Source organism: Macaca nemestrina, chromosome X (assembly GCF_043159975.1).
Source record: "Macaca nemestrina isolate mMacNem1 chromosome X, mMacNem.hap1, whole genome shotgun sequence".
Lineage (NCBI taxonomy): Eukaryota > Metazoa > Chordata > Mammalia > Primates > Cercopithecidae > Macaca > Macaca nemestrina.
In genome coordinates, this window is record NC_092145.1 from 147148016 (window position 1) to 147167135 (window position 19120).

A 19120-nucleotide genomic window follows, 5' to 3' on the forward strand; every position below is an offset into this window, starting at 1 on the left:
TTTTAGGGAACAAGGGAAGACAACCATAAGGTTTGACTGCCTGCGGGGTCAGGCAGAATAGAGCCATATTTTTCTTCTTACAGAGAGCCTATAAATGGACGTGCAAGTAGGGAAGATATCGCTGAATTCTTTTCCTAGCAAGGAATATTAATAATTAAGACCTTGGAAAAGGAATGCATTCCTGGGGGGAGGTCTATAAACGGCTGCTCTGGGAGTGTCTATCTTATGTGGTTGAGATATGGACTGAAATACACCCTGGTCTCCTGCAGTACCCTCAGGATTATTAGGGTGGGGAAAAAATCCTGCACTGGTAAATATGAGGTCAGACTGGTTCTCTGCTCTCAAACCCTGTTTTCTGTTGTTTAAGATGTTTAGCAAGACCATACGTGCACAGCTGAACATAGACCCTCATCAGTAATTCTAATTTTGCCCTTTTCCTTGTGATCTTTGCTTTTGTCCTTGCCCTGTTTCCTCAGAAGCATGTGATCTTTGTTCTCCCTTTTGCCCTTTAAAGCATGTGATCTTTGTGACCTACTCCCTATTCATACACTCCCTCCCCTTTTGAAATCCTTAATAAAAACTTGCTGGTTTTGCAGCTCAGGTGGGCATCATGGTCCTACCAATATGTGATGTCACTCCCAGAGGCCAAGCTGTAAAATTCCTCTCTTTGTACTCTTTCTCTTTATTTCTCAGACTGGCTGACACTTAGGGAAAATAGAAAGAACCTACATTGAAGTATTGGGGGTGGGTTTCCCCAATAGAGACATCCTGGTGAATGTTACTTAGTGTGTACAAGCAAACAGCCAAGCACTGCTCAGTGGTAAATAATTTGGGCAGAACTATAGGTTCGTGGAAGGTTGAAGATCATGGTTTTGTTGAAGGCTCAGCCTGCACAGTTGTGTAACTTTCTCTAACCCTGCTTAGCAGCCTGGAGACACAATGGAGAAAAGAAGGCAGTTGGGTTGATTGGAGGCTCTTCCTGGTGGCAGTGGAAGACACATGAGCCTGGGACTTGAGGGACATTGACAAGAGTGTCTTTGAAGAGATGATGGGCCTCGGAGTCTAGGCTATGTTTTATTAGAGAGGAAAGTCAAGCCAAGAGGAGGTCAAGAGATAGGAAGAAAATGGAGATATCAAGGGAATGGAGGTCTCAAAAAGGCCAAAGAGTAAGTGTAGGGTGAGTAGGATGAGGAGGAAACCAGAGAGACCAGAGAGTAGGATGTTGGAGTTCAAGAGTTCGGAGGCAATGATCAAGTCCAAGGGGTGGCCATGGTGCAGTGACTGAGGAGGAGGTGATGGTAACTGGGATAGATGAGGTCAAAGGACTGTGAAGCTAGGATGTTGGATGGGTATTTGCATGGATATCGCCATGCTGGTCAGTGACAATGGCTAGGCAGTACAGAAGGCTGTAGAACTACTTAACTGCACCTCCAAGGAACAGTGGCTTTCACATTACAGAAATAAGAGGTGGTGAATAAGAGTGGAGTAAGGAGAATGCCACCCTCAACTTTAGACCCTGCCATGTGTGGATTGTGGGAAGATGAGTGGTTTTCATTTGATAAGGCTGAAGGGGGAGAGGTGTCCCTGGGAGAGAGCCCAGTTTCAGCTAAGCTTGAGAAATGCAGGAAGAGACCTTTAAGCATGAATTAAGATGGAGGGGGATTTGTTTACCAGACAATGGAGTATGTGTGATGGGGGAAGAAATAGTGGGGAGAAGTGCCAAGTAGAGTGAGCCCATAACAGAGTGGGGATGAGAGAGGGGGAAATGATGGGTGAGAAGAGGGGGAGTTTGCATGTTGGGTGGTAGCCAGGGACAACAGATACGGAAGTCATGGCTGAACTAGCTGACCTTAAGTTCTGCAAAGGAATCTAAGTATGATTTAGTGCTGGTGCAGGCTAGAGCTGCCTCACACCATAGGCTATTGACTGGAATTCAAAACAATATGTTGGTATTTAAGGATCTAAGAAGTTAGTCCATAAGACTCTCACAGGAGAGTGATCACTTGGGTCTGCATTGTGCTGTTTGAAATCCTAGATAGGCCAAGAGAGGGCTTTTCTCTTACTTAAGAAAATGTCCAGCAGTGACCAGTCTGGGACAGGGGTAGAGACTCCACAAAATCATCAGGGACCCAGGCTTCCTTCAGTTATGTACTTCACAAGGTGAGGGCCTTGCCCTCTTGATCACAAAGTGGTTCATGGAGCTCATGCCTTTACAACCACATTGCAAGCAGGAAGGAGGAGGGGAAATGCCAAAAGAGGGGTCTGTCAGCAGTAAGCCCCCTTTAATGATCCTTCCTGAAAGCCCCAAGAATTACTTCAGCTTCCATCTTAGGGGCCTCCCCATCTGTAAGAGAGGCTGGGAAATGCAGTCTATTAGTTGATCACATTGCCTACCTCCCCCTGCTAAAAATCTGTTTATATGTGGTCATATTGGTAGGGAAAAAGATGAGAATGGATATTATGTAGGCAACCATGAGTCTCTGCTGCAGACTTTAGAGAAACATGAAACTTAACTGAGCTTCGTGCACTGATTTTCTATCCATATGTAGCAGAGTTCCCAGGTCTCCTTATTTCATTTCTGGTTTAACATTTCTTCCCTTAACCTAAATCACTGGGGCACTGTCTTTCATTGTAAGTTCTCCCCTCCATTGTCCTTTCTTTTTTTTCCTTTTTGAGACAGGGTATCACACTGTGGCCCAGGCTGGAGTGCACTGGTGTGATCACAGCTCACTGCAGCCTCAGCCTCCCAGGCTCAGGTGATCCTCCCACTTTAGCCTCCTGAGTAGCTAGGACTACAGATGCACACCACCATGCCCTGCTAATATGTTTAGTTTTGGTAGAGATGGGGTTTTGCCCTGTTGCCCAGGCTGGTCTCGAACGCCTGTGCTCAAGAGATCCACCTACCTCCTCCTCCCAAAGGGAGTTGCTGGGATTACAGGCGTGAGCCACCATACCCGGCCCCATTGTCCTTTCTTCTAAGCCACATTATGCTCTCAAATGTCCTTGGTCATGGAAGAGACAGGAGGTCTTCTTCAAGTTCTACCACAATATCAGAAATCACCTGTATCAGTTAACTTTTGCTGTGTAGCAAACTATCCCAGAATTTAGTGGCTTAAAATAACTATTTTTATTCTCTCTTAGGATTCTGTGGGCTGATTTGCCTTAGCTGGGCAGTTTTTCATCTGGTCTCACCAGAAACACAATTTTTGTGGTTTCTGTAACTAGCAGTTATCCTAACAGATACAGTTATAGTCCTATATAGATTTGGTATGCCCAGATTCTCTCACACTAGGGAAAAACAATGTGGTCCCCACCCCATCTTAAAAGGTTGTGTGTGTTGGTTGTATTAAAGAGAACATTGTTGAAGAAGAATTACTTAGGGTTTAAGTATTCAAAAACCTTCAAAAGTGGGGTTTTAATTTTATATTAAAATTAAATTTTAAAGATTAGTAAGTGGATCACCTCTCTTTTTTTCCTTCCGTGGGTCAGTGCCTTAATTGCTTTAGGTAAAAGAGAGCAAATATCTGGAGAACCTTCTGTCTGGAGGGTGTCTTAGACCTGTTTCTAACCCAGGATCTTAAACAGAATATAAAACTGTCTTCAAGGAATACACTCAGGATTCCTACATAAAGCTCTTCCTGAATTTGGAAGAAAAGAGTAAGAAAAAGAAGTCATCCATGATTCTTTGAGTCCTGCTACCTGCTCATTTAGTTTTAGGTAGTTCTCTGAGGCTTTGAGCTCAACAATATATGCTGGCTGGGAGCGGCGGCTCACTCATGTAATCCCAGCACTTTGGGAGGCTAAGATGGGAGGATCGCTTGAGGCCAGGAGTTCAAGACCAAACTGGGCAACATAGCAAGACTTCATTTCTAAAAAATAAAAAACAAACAAAAACCCCAATATATGTGAATCTGCTTTGTAGTTATAAGGCCTAATAAAACAGTCATATTTTCCCAAAATAGAAAGCACCTTTAAAGAATATGAAGTAATAGTGAAAAGAATAAAAAGTACATTTTTCAGAAAAGCAAATAATCATTTACGTAAGTAAACACAGAATCAAAAACATATTTTCTTACTTACACAAATTAAACCATGACACAAGATGATAATTTGGATATTATTATTACAAAGAATTTAAATATACAAGCTTGGCTATGAAAGATCCAGCTAAGCCACTTAGGCAAAAGTCTATCTTTGATGTCATAGTTTCCAAGAAGTATCATAAGAGTCAAAGAGTTAAACGTTTCTCTGTGCTTTTATTTCTGTTTTCTAGAAATGTTGTAGAGAGAAGCTCATCAACTTACGTATACAAATCAGATATACTGGGGAGGGGAGATAAACTAACATTTCCATATTTTATAATATAATGTGGAAAGATTCAGAAATGAATGAGGAGATACAGTGATACTATATTTAAAGCAAATATTGGCATATCTTATACAAGAAAGGCATCTTATAATAATATTTCTGTTGGTACATTATAATTTTTCAGCTAGTAATTCTAAAATGCCAGAGGTCCTATGATTCAATATTAAAAAAACCAGGGAACTGACATACAAAGTCAAATATAAAGATAGTAACATTCAGTCATCCACAGATAAAAGGCTATCTGGACATAAGCCTGAAACAAGCAAGACGCCATCCACTGCGATTTCACCGGTTTTGCCCTTGCCACGTTCTGCTTCAAAAACGATCTAATAATGAAGAGAGAATAAAAAAATTACTTCAAACTGTTCAAAACGATGTTATAATCAAGCTATTTAATAACTATTAACTTGTGTCCCTATTGCATAGAAACCGGCTTCGACATTGAATATACAGTAATAGATTATTTTTTAGATGTCAGGTGTCTGCACTGAGAGAACTACATTTGGTGAAAACAAGGTCATAGCAAAGCCCACATGGATTCTGAAAAACCCTATAAAGCTGGGAGGAAAAGGAAATTTTGGAATTCCCATTTAAAAGAAAAGCAAAACAAAAATTAAAAAATGGTTTTCTTTACAAAAACCAAGTTAGAAGAAACTTAATATTCCCCTTGAACATCTAATAAAAAACTATATAGTCAAGGCCGGGCACTGTGGCTCACGCCTGTAATCCCAGCACTTTGGGAGGCCGAGGTGGGCAGATCACGAGGTCAGGAGATAGAGATCATCCTGGCTAACACACGGAGAAACCCCATCTCTACTAAAAATACAAACAAATTAGCCGGGTGTGGTGGCGGGCACCTGTAGTCCCAGCTACTCAGGAGGCTGAGGCAGGAGAATGGCATGAACCCAGGAGGCAGAGCTTGCAGTGAGCCAAGATCACGCCACTGCACTCCAGCCTGGGCGACAGAGTGAGACTCCGACTCAAAAAAAAAAGCAACAACAAAAAAAACCACTATACAGTCAAAAGGGAATTATTTTGATATATTTAGATTTTGGTAGTTTATAAGAGTGTAATTATTTTTCTTTTTTTTTTTTTTTTTTTTTTTTTTTGAGACGGAGTCTCGCTCTGTCACCCAGGCTGGAGTGCGGTGGCCGGATCTCAGCTCACTGCAAGCTCCGCCTCCCGGGTTCACGCCATTCTCCTGCCTCAGCCTCCCGAGTAGCTGGGACTACAGGCGCCCGCCACCTCGCCCGGCTAGTTTTTTGTATTTTTTAGTAGAGACGGGGTTTCACCGTGTTAGCCAGGATGGTCTCGATCTCCTGACCTCGTGATCCGCCCGTCTCGGCCTCCCAAAGTGCTGGGATTACAGGCGTGAGCCACCGCGCCCGGCCAAGAGTGTAATTATTTTTCTTAAAATATTGGTTAATGTATTTGGAGATTATCTGGAATGTTGTTTTCATGTGTTGAAAATATTTCATAATATGCTATAATCACTTTTGTCTAATAAATTTATTAATCAAAAGAGAAACAAACTTCTTTATAGTTTAGAAATTTCGATATAGAGAGAACAGAGGATAAATACTAAAAAAAGTCATCTTCAAATTGGACACAAAATTACAGGGGACTCATTTACCAAATTAAGGATATACAGTGACTATATTCATTCATTTATCCAAACATGTTTTCAAAAAATATAATTAAAATCAATATTTGCTGAATGAAGGTTTTATTTATTTATTTATATTTATATTTATATTTTTTTGGAGACAGAGTCTTGCTCTGTCACCCAGGCTGGAGTGCAGTGGCACAATCTCAGCTCACTGCAACCTCTGCCATCCAGGCTCAAGTGATTCTTGTGCCTCAACCTCTGAGTAGCTGGGATTATGGACATGTGCCACCATACCCGGCTAATTTTTTTAATTTTTAAATTTTTAATTCTTTTAATTTTTAATTTTTTAAAATTTTTAGTAGAGCCAGGGTTTCACCATGTTGGCCAAGCTGGTCTCTAATTCCTCAAGTGACCCACCCACCTAGGCCTCCCAAAGTGCTAGAATTACAGGCATGAGCCACTGCACCTGGCCTGAATGAATGTAAGTTTCTTCAATATTGTAATTTAAAAAAAAAAGTTCATGTTAATTTTATAATCAGATAAAACACTAGAAATATTTGTTAAATTCAATAATTATGAAAATAATAATAGCTACAATTTATGGAGCACCTATCCAGTAACATTCACTCTAAAGAGAAGTATGTCTCCCACGCCTCCCAAAAAGAGGGGACTAGGCCTATAGGGTTTCTACAATTCTCAGTATCTGAAATAAGCAGATTTAGAGGACAACAAAATGATCCTGTTTCAAAGATGACTAAAATTACCCTGGAACAAATATTTTAGAGGGAAAAGAATAATTTGGAACATGTTATTCTTTAAAATAACACACACATATAGCCTATCAAAACGAAATTCAACAATAGCCTACGTATACTGCAGTTACAGATAAATAAAAATATACATTCACGTGCAAAGTAAATGTGAAGTATAAAAGCACTCATGTTACTGTAGTATGATTATGAATCTTTACTTATTTTCAATAAAGCAATTTCCTTTAGTCATTTCTAAACTTTTTAAGTTCAAACTTATATAAATTCAAACTTGTATAAATCGGCATTTTAAAGAAAGATCCTTTAAGAATCATGCTCACACAATGCCATCATGCAATTATTCACTATCCCCAGCACCATCTCTTTTTTGCTTAATAAAGAATTACAGAATAGTTTTCAGAAATGAAGCAACTTTAGGCTTGCTGTCATCACCGTATCCAGTTTTCTCCGGTTCTCCAAAGAGGAGAAACCTCAGGGAACAAATGGAGATGACAAGGGTCTATGACTGCTCACTACCTGGGCTGCTCTCTTTTGCTCTCAATCTGAGTGCATTTTCTTGAGAACTATTGGAAACAAGTTATTACTAAGCAGCCAGTGATAGCGTAACTGGGTAAAGAAGTTTCTTTTTCCTCTAGTCTCAGGAGGGAACTGCTTTCAGAAAAATGTTCCTTTTGCGCCCAAAGGAACTTTTTTTAAAAAGTAGGGGTGAGCCAAACAGCAGACCCCTCACAGCAGCTGCAATGGGTGGGATAATGAGGGTGGCTATGTCTATATCTTGGCATATGGTGGCTTTTCCAACACTAAGACCCCTGACTGATAACCCCTGGATAACTAGAAATAAATGTCAGGATAATTAATTGACATACTAATTTTGTGTTTTTCACTATATTTTTACCTCCTCTGTTCCCCCCAAAATTAGGCAGGATTTTAATGTTCTTTTTTATCAAGGAGATTTGGGATATAACAATCAAAAGCAGACTTTTCTGGAAGACAGTCCCTTTCCTGACGTTTGTTACCCACAAGCTTAACTTTCTGAGACTGTGGCTGAAGGTAGAAAGTTAAAAGGAGAAGTGGTCAGGGGAGCCATGAGATTCTCCAGGACTAGGATGCTGCACCACTGCATCTCCCTGGCACAGCCGTGGGCAGAAAATGGTTGCCTGATGTTCCCATTGAGGCTAGATTCTCAGCAACAAGGTTCCAACCCCTGTAAAGGTTTCTGTGTCTGGGCCTGGCATGGAAGTTGAAGAGATGAGTGACTTCAAGGGCCACATATGTGCAGAAGATGTGGGTATCCATGGCCCTCATGATGAAGTAAAGATTGTGCTGCCCCCTTCTTAATGTCTGGACCACTTTTAGCCTTTCAAAAGCACAGGCTACTCTAGGGAGGGGGCCCCTAACCCAACCCTGAATGAGGAAAGCCAAGATTGAATTTCCCCCCAGCCTAATGGGATGGGGTTTTGGATTCAGAAATAGTTTGATTTCGAGAAAGCAATGTGACTTACCTTGTATGCCCAAGTTTATGCAGCAAGAGTCACATCTGTTACAACTGTCCACAGCCAATATGACATTGCTAAACTGGAATATATTCTTTAGTCTGGATTAGTCAGCTTCCTTACCCTTCAATATCCCCCCATCAAGATTTCCCCTAGAACTGAAGAATTCAGGGAACAGATGCCTGGGTCTGAGAATGCCTCTTATGAAAGCACTGCTGTGTTCCAGTGTGATTGCTGGCCAGGCTCTTTGGGGGCATGTCTACAGAAATGTGCATTTAAAAAAAAATCACTGTTTTGATAGTATACCTTCCCTGCAAGCTACCATGTTATATAAAAAATATTCTCCATCACATGAATTCAGTCAACATGAAAGTAATTATGAATGCTGTGCAGAGGCATGTTTCAATTCTCCAGCAGGGGATATAATCCATATATAGCACGGCTCAGTGCCACAGTCCCCAGACCATGCCGCAAACACAACAAGAAAAACACGTGGATTGGATTTGTATTGCTGTAAATGTATTGCTATAAGAATAAACTCAAATTAATGCATGTGTCATTCCTAAACAAGCACTGGCTGCTTTTACCACAGAGGGGAAGAGTGGTTAGGAAATTCATTAACTGGTACCCAACATATACTTTTATTTATAGTCATGTCTTATGATATATTGTAAATAAGATGTTCTGCTTTAATTAAAGTATGACATGTAAATGAAAAGATGTTAAATTTGCATTAGTCATCTTTTATAAGCAAAGTATAAATGGAATCCTAATACATGGATCTACTAATTGTTCTTCCTATTATCACCGCTTCATGTACCTTTTTCTAGCTTTCACCCTTTTTCCTTCCCACCTTGACCAAACTTTTTATTTGTTTGTTTGTTTGTTTGTTGTTGTTGTTTGAGATGGGGTTTCACTCTTGTTGCCAAGGCTGGAGTGCAATGGCGTGATCTCAGCTCACTGCAACCTCCGCCTCCTGGGTTCAAGTGATTCTCCTGACTCGGCCTCCTGAGTAGCTGGGATTACAGGCATGCACCACCACACCTGGCTAATTTTGTATTTTTAGTAGAGACAGGGTTTCTCCATGTTGGTCAGGCTGGTCTTGAACTCCCAACCTCAGGTGATCTGCCTGCCTCGGCCTCCCAAAGTGTTGACCAAACTCTTTATAACGTCCACAGTAGCTGCCTCCAGGCTCTGATCCCTTCCCTTTTCATCTTTCTGAAGTGTGACCATTGACCCTTCCCCTCCAAAGAAAGAACTCTTGCAAAGGACACTAGCCACCTCCTGATGGGTCAAACTCAATAGACTCTTTGCCATTTTTATACTGTTTGTTCTTTCTCAGGGTTTCATCCACTTGACCAACTTCCTCTTAAAACTCTGTTTCCTTTTCCTTTATTAAACCCACTGTGCAATAAAAGATTAACTCAGTAGGTCTGGGTTGTCCAAACCCTACACATTCCAAAGAAAGGTCTGGCCCTTGACTGGTTCTTAGGAGATAACCTCTAAGCCCTTGTAATAGCCTCTTTGATTAAGAATGCCTTTGTTTACCTGAGGTCTTGGACCATGCCAGATAGTTTATGGTAACCATGTGACTTATGGTGGGTGCCTTGAGTCACATGGTATCAACTTGACCACTAGAGAGGCTGGAGACTAGATAACTAAAGTCAGCTACGCAGGTGATCACATGGGCAGACTGACCCCCAACAAAATCCTTGGACACAAAAGTTTGGGTGAGCTTCCCTGGTGGGCAATACTTTGTGAGTGTCATCATGCTTGTTGCTGGGAGAATTAATAGCTGCCCATATGACTCTACTGGGAGACAAAAACCGCAAGCCCCTGCCTGGTCTCTCCTGGATTCTACCCTATGTGTCTTTTCCCTTTACTGATTTTAATCTATACAAACTGTACTTGTGAATATAACAGCTTTTCTGACTTCTGTGTGAGTCCTTTTAGGGAATCACTGAACCTAAGGGTGGTCCTGGGGACCCTGACAATAGCCACTCTCTCAGTTCAGTTTAAAAAACATTAAAAAAAAATCACCTTCTAGCTGCCATTAATTGTGGTAAGTTCTGGGCATAGAATGAATGAGCATGACATTCTTTTACATACTATGGAATGTATGGCCTGATTTGGAAGGATGTTGGTGAGAGGAGCCTGACAAACAGGTTATTTCCATAGAACGTGATATGCATATGCCAGATAAGTATCCATGAGTTGTGCCAATTAATCACCTTGCCTATTCAGCTCCAGAAAGTATTCTTTAAGTGTAGGGAAAGAGTCTTATCGTTGTATCCCTAATGCCTACATGCTTCAGTACATGTTTTGTTTCATTTGTTAAATCATTGCAAAAGAATGCAAATACTGAGTTTAATCATTTTTTTCCCACTTACGCTTTTGGTAGCATCAGTTCCTTGATACAACTGAATTTTCCCTGTCTTCCACTTTTCATCCTCACTCGTGGTCTCCTCCCATGCCAGGGCATTGTTACTGTTTTTCACAAACACTCGAAGTTTTCCGACTTTATCTCCGGCCAGCCGGTAACCAAAGAGCAAACAGAAGTTGCTTTGGGGCTGCAGGTCAGGGAGGAGAAGTTTCAACCGGCCAATGTCTTTCTTGTGACCTGCCAAGGCCGGAACTGCCATATAGTAGCCAATAGCTTTAAGAGAAGGGGAAAAATGCACAATTAGTGAGGCAATTGTAAGGAGTTTGGCTTTAATGTATAAAAAAGCTATAAAAAGTGAACAGTCTCCTATAGGGAAAGCTGAAGTCCTCTTCACTTTGAACATAGGAACAAAAGTTTCATGCTAAAATGGATTTTAGGGATCACACAATTGATATCTTTTGTTATATAGTCAAGCAAACTGATGGGTAGAGAAACCGAGGAATTTTTTTGCATTCACAAAGCTTCGTAGTAGCAGATATGGGGTAAGAATCTAATTAAATGATCCTTTAGCACTGCAGGTAATCTGCAGTTGATGGAGAACTTGTGTTCCATAATTTCATTTCCATTTTGGTGACTTAAAACTTAGAATGCATTTCCCCACTGAGTCAATGACATGTAAGATGATCAGCTCCTTAAGTGGGTCCAGAGTGTGGCGTTTAATCCAAAACACATCTGCACCTGTACTAGTGGTTTCGTGGAGCTCAACTACCATGTGTAACATATCACTCCAATTTCTGATTTAGGATGACAGGAACACTCTCCTCCAAATCCTGCAAATCTTCTAAGTATCTTTTAACCTGTGGTGTAGTGGACTTTTGCTCATCTCCAATCTTCAGGTTGTGGCTTTGATGAACTTGGGCAAAAACTCCCAAAGAGTAGGGTCTGAAGAAGTTGATAAGAAGGAAAAATTTCTATGAAAGCCAGGAAGAAGACATTGGGGAATGGGTAGTCTTCTGCTACTACAAATCGGAGATACTTGCAGGACCCAGGCTGACATTGCCTTAGTTTTCAATGCATCCAGAAACTGGTCTTCTTCCCCAGCTAGTAGGGTATCCAGATTTAGCAAATAAAAATACAGGATGCCCAGTGGAGTTTGAGTTTCAGATAAACTACATGTCCAAGACATACTAAAATGTATTAATTGTCTGTCTGAAATATAGGCATCCTATACTTTATCTGGCATCTCTTTCAGCTATGCTCTCTCTTCTGTCACCTACTGTGGCAGGTTTCCCTTTCTCTCCCAGATAAAGCCCACTTTGAGCTGTCTTTGTGGTTTTATCCCTCTAACAATGCTAACTAATTCATGTCTCTTTTCTTTACTTTTTCTTCTTTCTTTTCTTTTTTTCTTTTCTTTTCTTTTTTTTTTTTTTTTTGAGGTAGGGTCTCACTCTGTCACCCAGGCTAGAGTGCAGGGGTGCCATTATAGCTCATTATAGCCTCAAATGCCTGGGCCCAAGTGATCCTTCCACCTCAGCCTCCCGAGTAGCTGGGATCACAGGTGTATGCCGCCACACCTGGCTAATTTTTTCTTTTTCATTTTTTTGGTTTTTATTTTTTATTATTTATTTATTTATTTGGAGATGGAGTCTTGCTCTGTTGCCCAGGCTGGAGTGCAATGGTGCAATCTCAGCTCACTGCAACCTCTGTCTCCCGGGTTCAAGCGATTCTCCTGCCTCAGCCTCCTGAGTAGCTGGGATTACAGGCACTCAGCACCACGCCTGGCTAATTTTTGTATTTTTAGTAGAGACAGGGTTTCACCATGTTAGCCAGGCTGGTCTTGAACTCCTGACCTCAGGTAATCCACCTGCCTTGGCCTCCCAAAGTGCTCCCAAAGTGCTGGGATTACATACATGAGCCACCGCGCCCAGCCTATTTTTTCAATTTTTTGTAGCGACGGTATCCCTCTATGTTGCCCAGGCTGGTCTCAAACTCCTGGGCTCAAGTAATCCTCCTGCCTTGGCCATGTTATTTTTTCATATTTAGCTGTACAGAGGGAATGAAGAACTCACCTAGAGATCCAATGGAGGTGCAGGAGGAGCGGGGGTATGATTTGAATGATGCAGAAGCTGAAAACCCTAGAGTTATTTGTGAATTGAGTGTTTGTAAATAGGGAACTTCCCATGGACAGAAAACTCAACGTAAGACTTAACATAACCCTATATCAGCTGTGGAGGTCCTGGAATAACCTATGGGCTCCCAATACGATATAGCTCTGGTAGACATAAATTTAGAGATGCCATTATGGAAGAAAAGAGAAACTCAGGTTAGTTATCAACAAGATAGCTTTTCCAGTGATATGGTGTTTTCAGCCTGGTTAAATTTGCCCTTTGCTTACACTGAATCTTTAGTAAAAGTCCCATTCACACAACTGCTGTGTGAGATGTATCCCCTCTCCCCTAACCCCAAGTTCAAAAAGGAATTCTTGTTAGAGGATATCTAGGTTTTCTGATTGCACGTGAGGGCATGAAAGGAAAGATATTGGGGAAGAATTAGTCTAGAGGAAGGATCTAAAAGAAGGATCTTTTAACTGAGGGCTGAGCCTATACATCCCCAAAGAAATAATTTGATTGATAAGTAACTGGAGTCCCTGAAGGTGTAACAGTTGTCTTTAATTATATAGTCAGTCTTTGGGAGACAGAGATTCAATCTGTGCTCTAAATGGGATCTGCAAGGCAAACACTAAGGGGATAGTTAGGGTCCATCAATAGTGTTTAAGTAGGCAATGGGAAGGGTGGAAAATCCACAGCTCACAGATAAGATTGAGAAAAATTCAAGGACAGGTGGCTCGAAAGAAATCCTCAAGCAACAAACAGAAGGGAAAGCTCAGTTCAGGAGTTCAGGTCATTGACTTGATGTTCATTATGGTTTTCATGCTTTGAGGGGCCACTCTACTAAAACACCAGTTTTAGATAGAGGTCATATTTCCTTTCAAGATTTATTTCCCCCATGAAAACAAAACAAAACAAAACAAAAACTATGAGATGCCATGGCTGGTAAACTGGGAAGAAGAAACCACTTCTTTCTACCTTTTCCCTAACTCTCCCAAACTTTATACAAATCTCAACATCTCTCTCTCAGCAAAAGGAGAGTGAATATGGAAGAGGTTTGCTCCCATAGCCTTTGTGGAGGCAGGTGTGTGGGAGAGGGATTAAGTAGGAGAATATATGCTGGACCAAGTTAGTCATCTATCAAGGGAGAGCTCAGAAGGTCTAAAAGTTTCCAAAAATGAAAAACAACCCTGCTCTGATGAGTAATGGGAATAACAACCTGTCACTCACGGAGGGCCTTCTATCTCTTCACCATATTGCAGAACATGAAATTGTCAAATATAAATACCATTATCTCGATCAGCAGGATTCCAGTCAAAATCATCTTCTCTATCCTGTTTCCAGTCACAGATCCCATGATCGAAGCTGCAGTCAACCGAGATATTTAAATCTGCTAAAAAGAAAGAACGCATTTCATAACCCCTAAGAGCATTAGGAAGATGTCTAACATTTGGGGCTTTGAAAGGCAATACCTTGTTTTCAGTTGTACAGAGTACAGATCATGACATACCCTGTTTTGAGTTATGTCTGTGGAGCCATTCTGAATAAATTCAGTTGTGATCTTAAAAAAACAAAAAAACTTTGGGAGGCTGAGGTGGGCAGATCACGAGGTCGGGAATTCAAGACCAGCCTGGCCAACATGGTGAAACCCCGTCTCTACTAAAAATACAAAAATTAGCTGGGCATGGTGGCAGGCACCTGCAATCCCAGCTACTTGGGAGGCTGAGGCAGGAGAATTGCCCAGGAGGTGGAGGTTGCAGTGAGCCAAGATCGTGCCATTGCACTCCAGCCTGGGTGACAGGGTGAGACTCTGTCTCAAAAAAAAAAAAAAAAAAAAACCCAAAAAACCAAACCAAACCAAACCAAAACAAAACCCTTTTTTTAAAAAAATAAGTAATGGGTGAGAACCACATGCACAAAGAGAAACAGAATATAAGCAATTGTTTATCGAATTCAGGCCAGAAAATAAAATATCTCCTACCCAAATAAACCAGTAAAGACCTTGCCGAAACTTTCTACCTTCTTTTCTTTTCTTTTTCTTTTCTTTTTTTTTTTTTTTTTTGAGACGGGGTCTTGCTGTGTCATCCAGGCTGGAGTGTAGTAGCATGAACACAGTTCACTACAGCCTCTACCTCCTGGGCTCAAGTGATCCTCCCACTTCAGCCTCCTGAGTAGCTGGGACTATGGACACATGCTACCACACCAGCTAATTAAAAAATTTTTTTTGTACAGCTGGGGTCTCATTGTGTTGCCCAGGCTGGTCTTGAACTCCTGGGCTCAAACGATCCACCTGCTTTGGCCTCCCAGAGTGCTGGCATTACAGGTGTGAGCCACCGTGCCTGGCCTCTAAACTGTTAATGACTGCCTTGTTTAGATGTGTCAGAGAAGTATAACAGTTCATTCAGCTAGTTTTAAGTTTTGAACCAGTGCCTGTGGTTACTTTTATGTAGATCCTGGCCCACTGTCTATTTTTATAAAGTTTTATTGAAACACACTATGCCCATTCATTTGCATAACATCAATGACTGCATTTGAGCTACAATGATGGAGTTGAATAGTTGTGAAAGTAGTTTATGGCCCAGAAAGCTTAAAATATGTACTATGTAGCCCTTTATAGAAAAAAGTTGGCTGACCTCTGATGTAGATAAATACCACTGGGAAAGGGGGGGGTGAAGAATGAGATAGTTTTGATTTATAACTAAGGCTAGCCTCTGGCTCTGATTTTGGGGCTTTATATGTTAATGCTGGGGAAGAAAGGAATGGTAAGAAAAGAGAATAGGGTAAAAAGGAACACAACAGCAGCTGATTCTTGATTCGTTTTGATTTGCCAAATATTTTATATCATTTGATTAGGTTGTTTAAAAAAACGTCTAGCATCAGACTCATTTTCAGGAAACTAAAACTGAGGCTCAAGTTCTGCAGACACTGAATGCTGGAGTTGGACCTGAATCCCAAATCAGAATGCAATCCAGGACCTTCCATCTTGCACATATCCTAAGTGAGCACACATGGTCCCTTTCCTCACTTTCCTTTCTTCTTAACTCCCTATTTTTTCTCTGTGCGGCAAATATATTTTCTTTCTAGTCCCAGTTTTAAAAGTAAAAGATGCCTTGCTTCCAGTCTTCAGTATTCTTTAATGAGTGCTAATACTAGTTAGTTAGATAGTTGATGTTATTATCCCACAAATAGTGGAATATCAGTTTTTCAGTTGGTTTATAATTGTGGTGGTATGTTTCTCCCAAACTCTTCCCCTTCCTCCACATGGGGCAAGCGGGTATGTAAATTGAGATGATGGAACAGTATATAGCAAACTATTCCATAAAGAGATAAAACTCAAGGCTTTGGTCTCACAGGCACATTCTTTCATTTGTATAGCACTTCATGGTTTGGAAAGTGCTTTCAAATATATTCTCTGGTTTAATCTACACTTGCCTTGAAGCAGATGCTGTTGGTGCCACACCAATATCTGTCAGTACTTATATTCTCTTGCAGGCATGTGGCTTTCTACTGGAAACACTCACAACTCTCTGTGTGAGGGTGCTCTCTGCTTGGAGCATTCTTGGCCCACCAGGTGGGCTAGAATGCTGGGGAGTCATTTTCCCAGGGACAGCCATAAACCAGTGATGGACAGGAGTTGTTGGATAGATATCTCCATTTCCTTGCCTTTGGAAAGGACCACTAAGTGCTGGAATTGAATGTGGGCTAAAGTCGCATTGGAATTCAGGCTTTCCCTGTCTTGTCGAGGGTCCAAGTGAGATCAAGTTTCCCCAGTGGCGCCCTTCCTTGCTTTCATGCCAGGCCAGGAGCACCAAGGAATCAGCACCCTCCTGGGAGCAGTCTTCAATCAATGCCAGATGGGAGTTGGTATATATATGACCCAGCCTCCTTATTCCTTCAGTAGGATAATTCTGAGCCATGTGTTCTACACGGGCTTCTGGAGTTTCCCAGTGGGATTGAGCTCCAGTTGCCCACAGTGGAAACTTGCCTGATAACGTACCCTTTATTGCCTCCTCCTCTCCCCACCTCACTTCTGCACACCCCCAGCCACCATTTCCTGGGATCATCTTCCACATAAACCGCTTGCACACAAATTCTTATCTTGGGGTCTATTTCTGGGGAACCCAGCCTAAGACAGCATCTAAGAGATGAATATTGCTCTTATTCCAATTTTACATATGAAAGCAAGGAGGCACTGCAAATCCAAGTGACCTGTCCAAGGCAAACAACCAGTGGAAGAGTTGCAGTACACATCTGAATCTTCCGGTTGGGACTGAGCTTTCTAGGACAACTTACTCAAGGACTGTTGAAATTACAGGGTCATATGGTCATGTGCAAAATTTTAACCTTTCTGTGTTTCATTAGGAATCATGGAATAGAAAATAAACTAAGAAATCTGGTGGTTGGGATCCAAAGAGGAGTCAATGGATTCCTTCATGTCACTTAACAAGGGTAGGCAGAGTTTGGGCAGAACTTGTGAGCACCTGGAGAATGCAGCTTACCCCCTGTACAATGAAATATTTCCTTTCTAACCAGGAAAATAGGCAATAAGTTGTCTACTGCAGAGAAATAAAAACAGAATACTTAAGAGAAATATGGAAGAAAACAAAATGCCTGTAGGAGCTGGGTCATGGGTTACTAGGCTTTGAAGAGTGTTAGTAGAAGCTTCTCAGATACAATTCAGAGGACTGCATTAGAGAGGTACTTTTTTTGCAGTGGAGATGGTCCTGTAAATGAAAGGGATAGGACTGGGCAATGTACTCACAGGGTAAACACAAAAGGGAATCAATTAGCACAAGGTTATGCTAATCTTTTACTTACCACATGTATAGTGGTAAGTAAAAGGAAGTTTGAAAAGGAAAAGGTTATGCTAATGTTTTACTTACCACATGTATAGTGGTAAGTGAAAGAAAATTAGAAAATGAAAGAGATGATCAAGGCATTCATACTTATACCAAGTGAAAGGTATAAATATATAAACGGGCTTTTCCCTGAGGTATGTGTAACTTGTCATGAGTGGTGAATGTTCTAAATAAACCAAGAGGAATTAGGGATCATGCCCAAGAAACTCCAGATTATGAGGCTTTGGTAGAATGATCGCAAAAATGGTCCTGATTTTTATCCCTCTCTGTATCCACTCTCTTTGTATGACTTCACAGCTCCTTCCACAACCTTGAAGTCTACATTGGCCTTGTGACTTGGCTTGGCCAATAGAATATGGCAGAAGTGATGTTGTACCATTTCTGGGCCTAGACCTAAAAATATCTTGTGTGCTGTTGCTCTCTTTCTTGAAACCCCGCTGTTGCCTCATGAGAAAAAGCTTGGACTAGCCTGCTGGAGGATGAGAGACCACATGGAGCAGAGCTGAGTGAGTCCAATCCTCCCAACTGAGGCCTCGGGCATGTGAGAAAGCATGGCCAAGATCAGCAAAATCACGAAGCGGGCCCACAACTGACTGTATGTGGACACATGGGTGAACCCACGCAGCCTAGCTCAGAGCAGCAGAACCGTCCAGCCAACCCATAGACTCATATGCAAAAACAAATATTTATTGTTGTGGGCCACTGAGGGCTTGTGGTTGTTTGTTACACAGCATTATTATGGCAATAGGTAACTGATATAGGCACTTTGGGCCAAATTTAGTACATGAGGACTTTCAGGTTGTGGGTCCTCAGGCAGCCGAATTGAAGAAAATATGTAAGTTTCTCCCATCTCCATATATACAGTCTGGCTTCAACCATTCACTCTCAGCATCAGGTGGGAGTGGTGGGGAGAAGAGAATAGCCTTACTATATTTCAATCATTAGTACCAATCACACAAGGACCTACTATTTTAATACTGGCACTGTGTGTGTGATGTAATGATTTTTCCCTTGGGGGTTTATGAATGAAGCAGGGATTCATAAACAATCATTTCACTGTATGAAGAAATGAAAACGACATGGATAACGTGAAAGAGCATACACTTGGGAGAAAGAATTATTTACCTTTATATTCCAGTTTGGAAGTTAGTGCTTTCCTTTGGACCAGAACCAGACCAAATTCACCTGCTTCATTCACCTTAGGGACTAATAAAGAACACTTGGTCAGTTAAGAAAAAAACCTTAAAGCCCACATGCTCAGAAGGTATGAATCAAATGACCAAACAAAGAAGGTTAGATCATGTATTCTAATTACAGAATATATTACAGCAGTGTTTCCCTAACATTTCCAGATAATTCACATTGGATCCAGTTTCCTCATCTAGAACATCTTTTCCAGATATTTCCTTGGATGAAGTAGGCATCTACACTCTTGATACATCCCTTCTTACTAGGTTTTGGAAATATGTTTCTTTTTTTCTTTTTTCGAGATTTTTCACTCTCTATTAAGACAGAGAATGTCATTAATAG

General features: G+C 41.2%; 1 protein-coding gene across 4 annotated transcripts in view; it reads right to left on the reverse strand.

Moving 5' to 3' along the window:
• Window positions 1-4103: 4103 nt before the first annotated feature.
• Window positions 4104-19120, reverse strand: part of LOC105478140 (EGF like domain multiple 6) — a 64975-nt gene continuing 49958 nt past the window's right edge. For 2 of the 4 annotated variants that reach the window (XM_011735148.3, XM_011735147.3), the window contains 4 exons: window positions 18716-18796; window positions 14020-14124; window positions 10631-10896; window positions 4154-4694 (listed from right to left, as the gene is read on the reverse strand). In XM_011735148.3, the coding sequence (XP_011733450.1) occupies window positions 4584-4694; window positions 10631-10896; window positions 14020-14124; window positions 18716-18796 (563 nt within the window). In that variant the 3' untranslated portion in view covers window positions 4154-4583. Of the gene's footprint in view, window positions 4695-10630; window positions 10897-14019; window positions 14125-18715; window positions 18797-19120 lie in introns of all 4 variants that reach the window. The other 2 variants (XM_011735146.2, XM_011735145.2) reach the window with 2 other exon arrangements.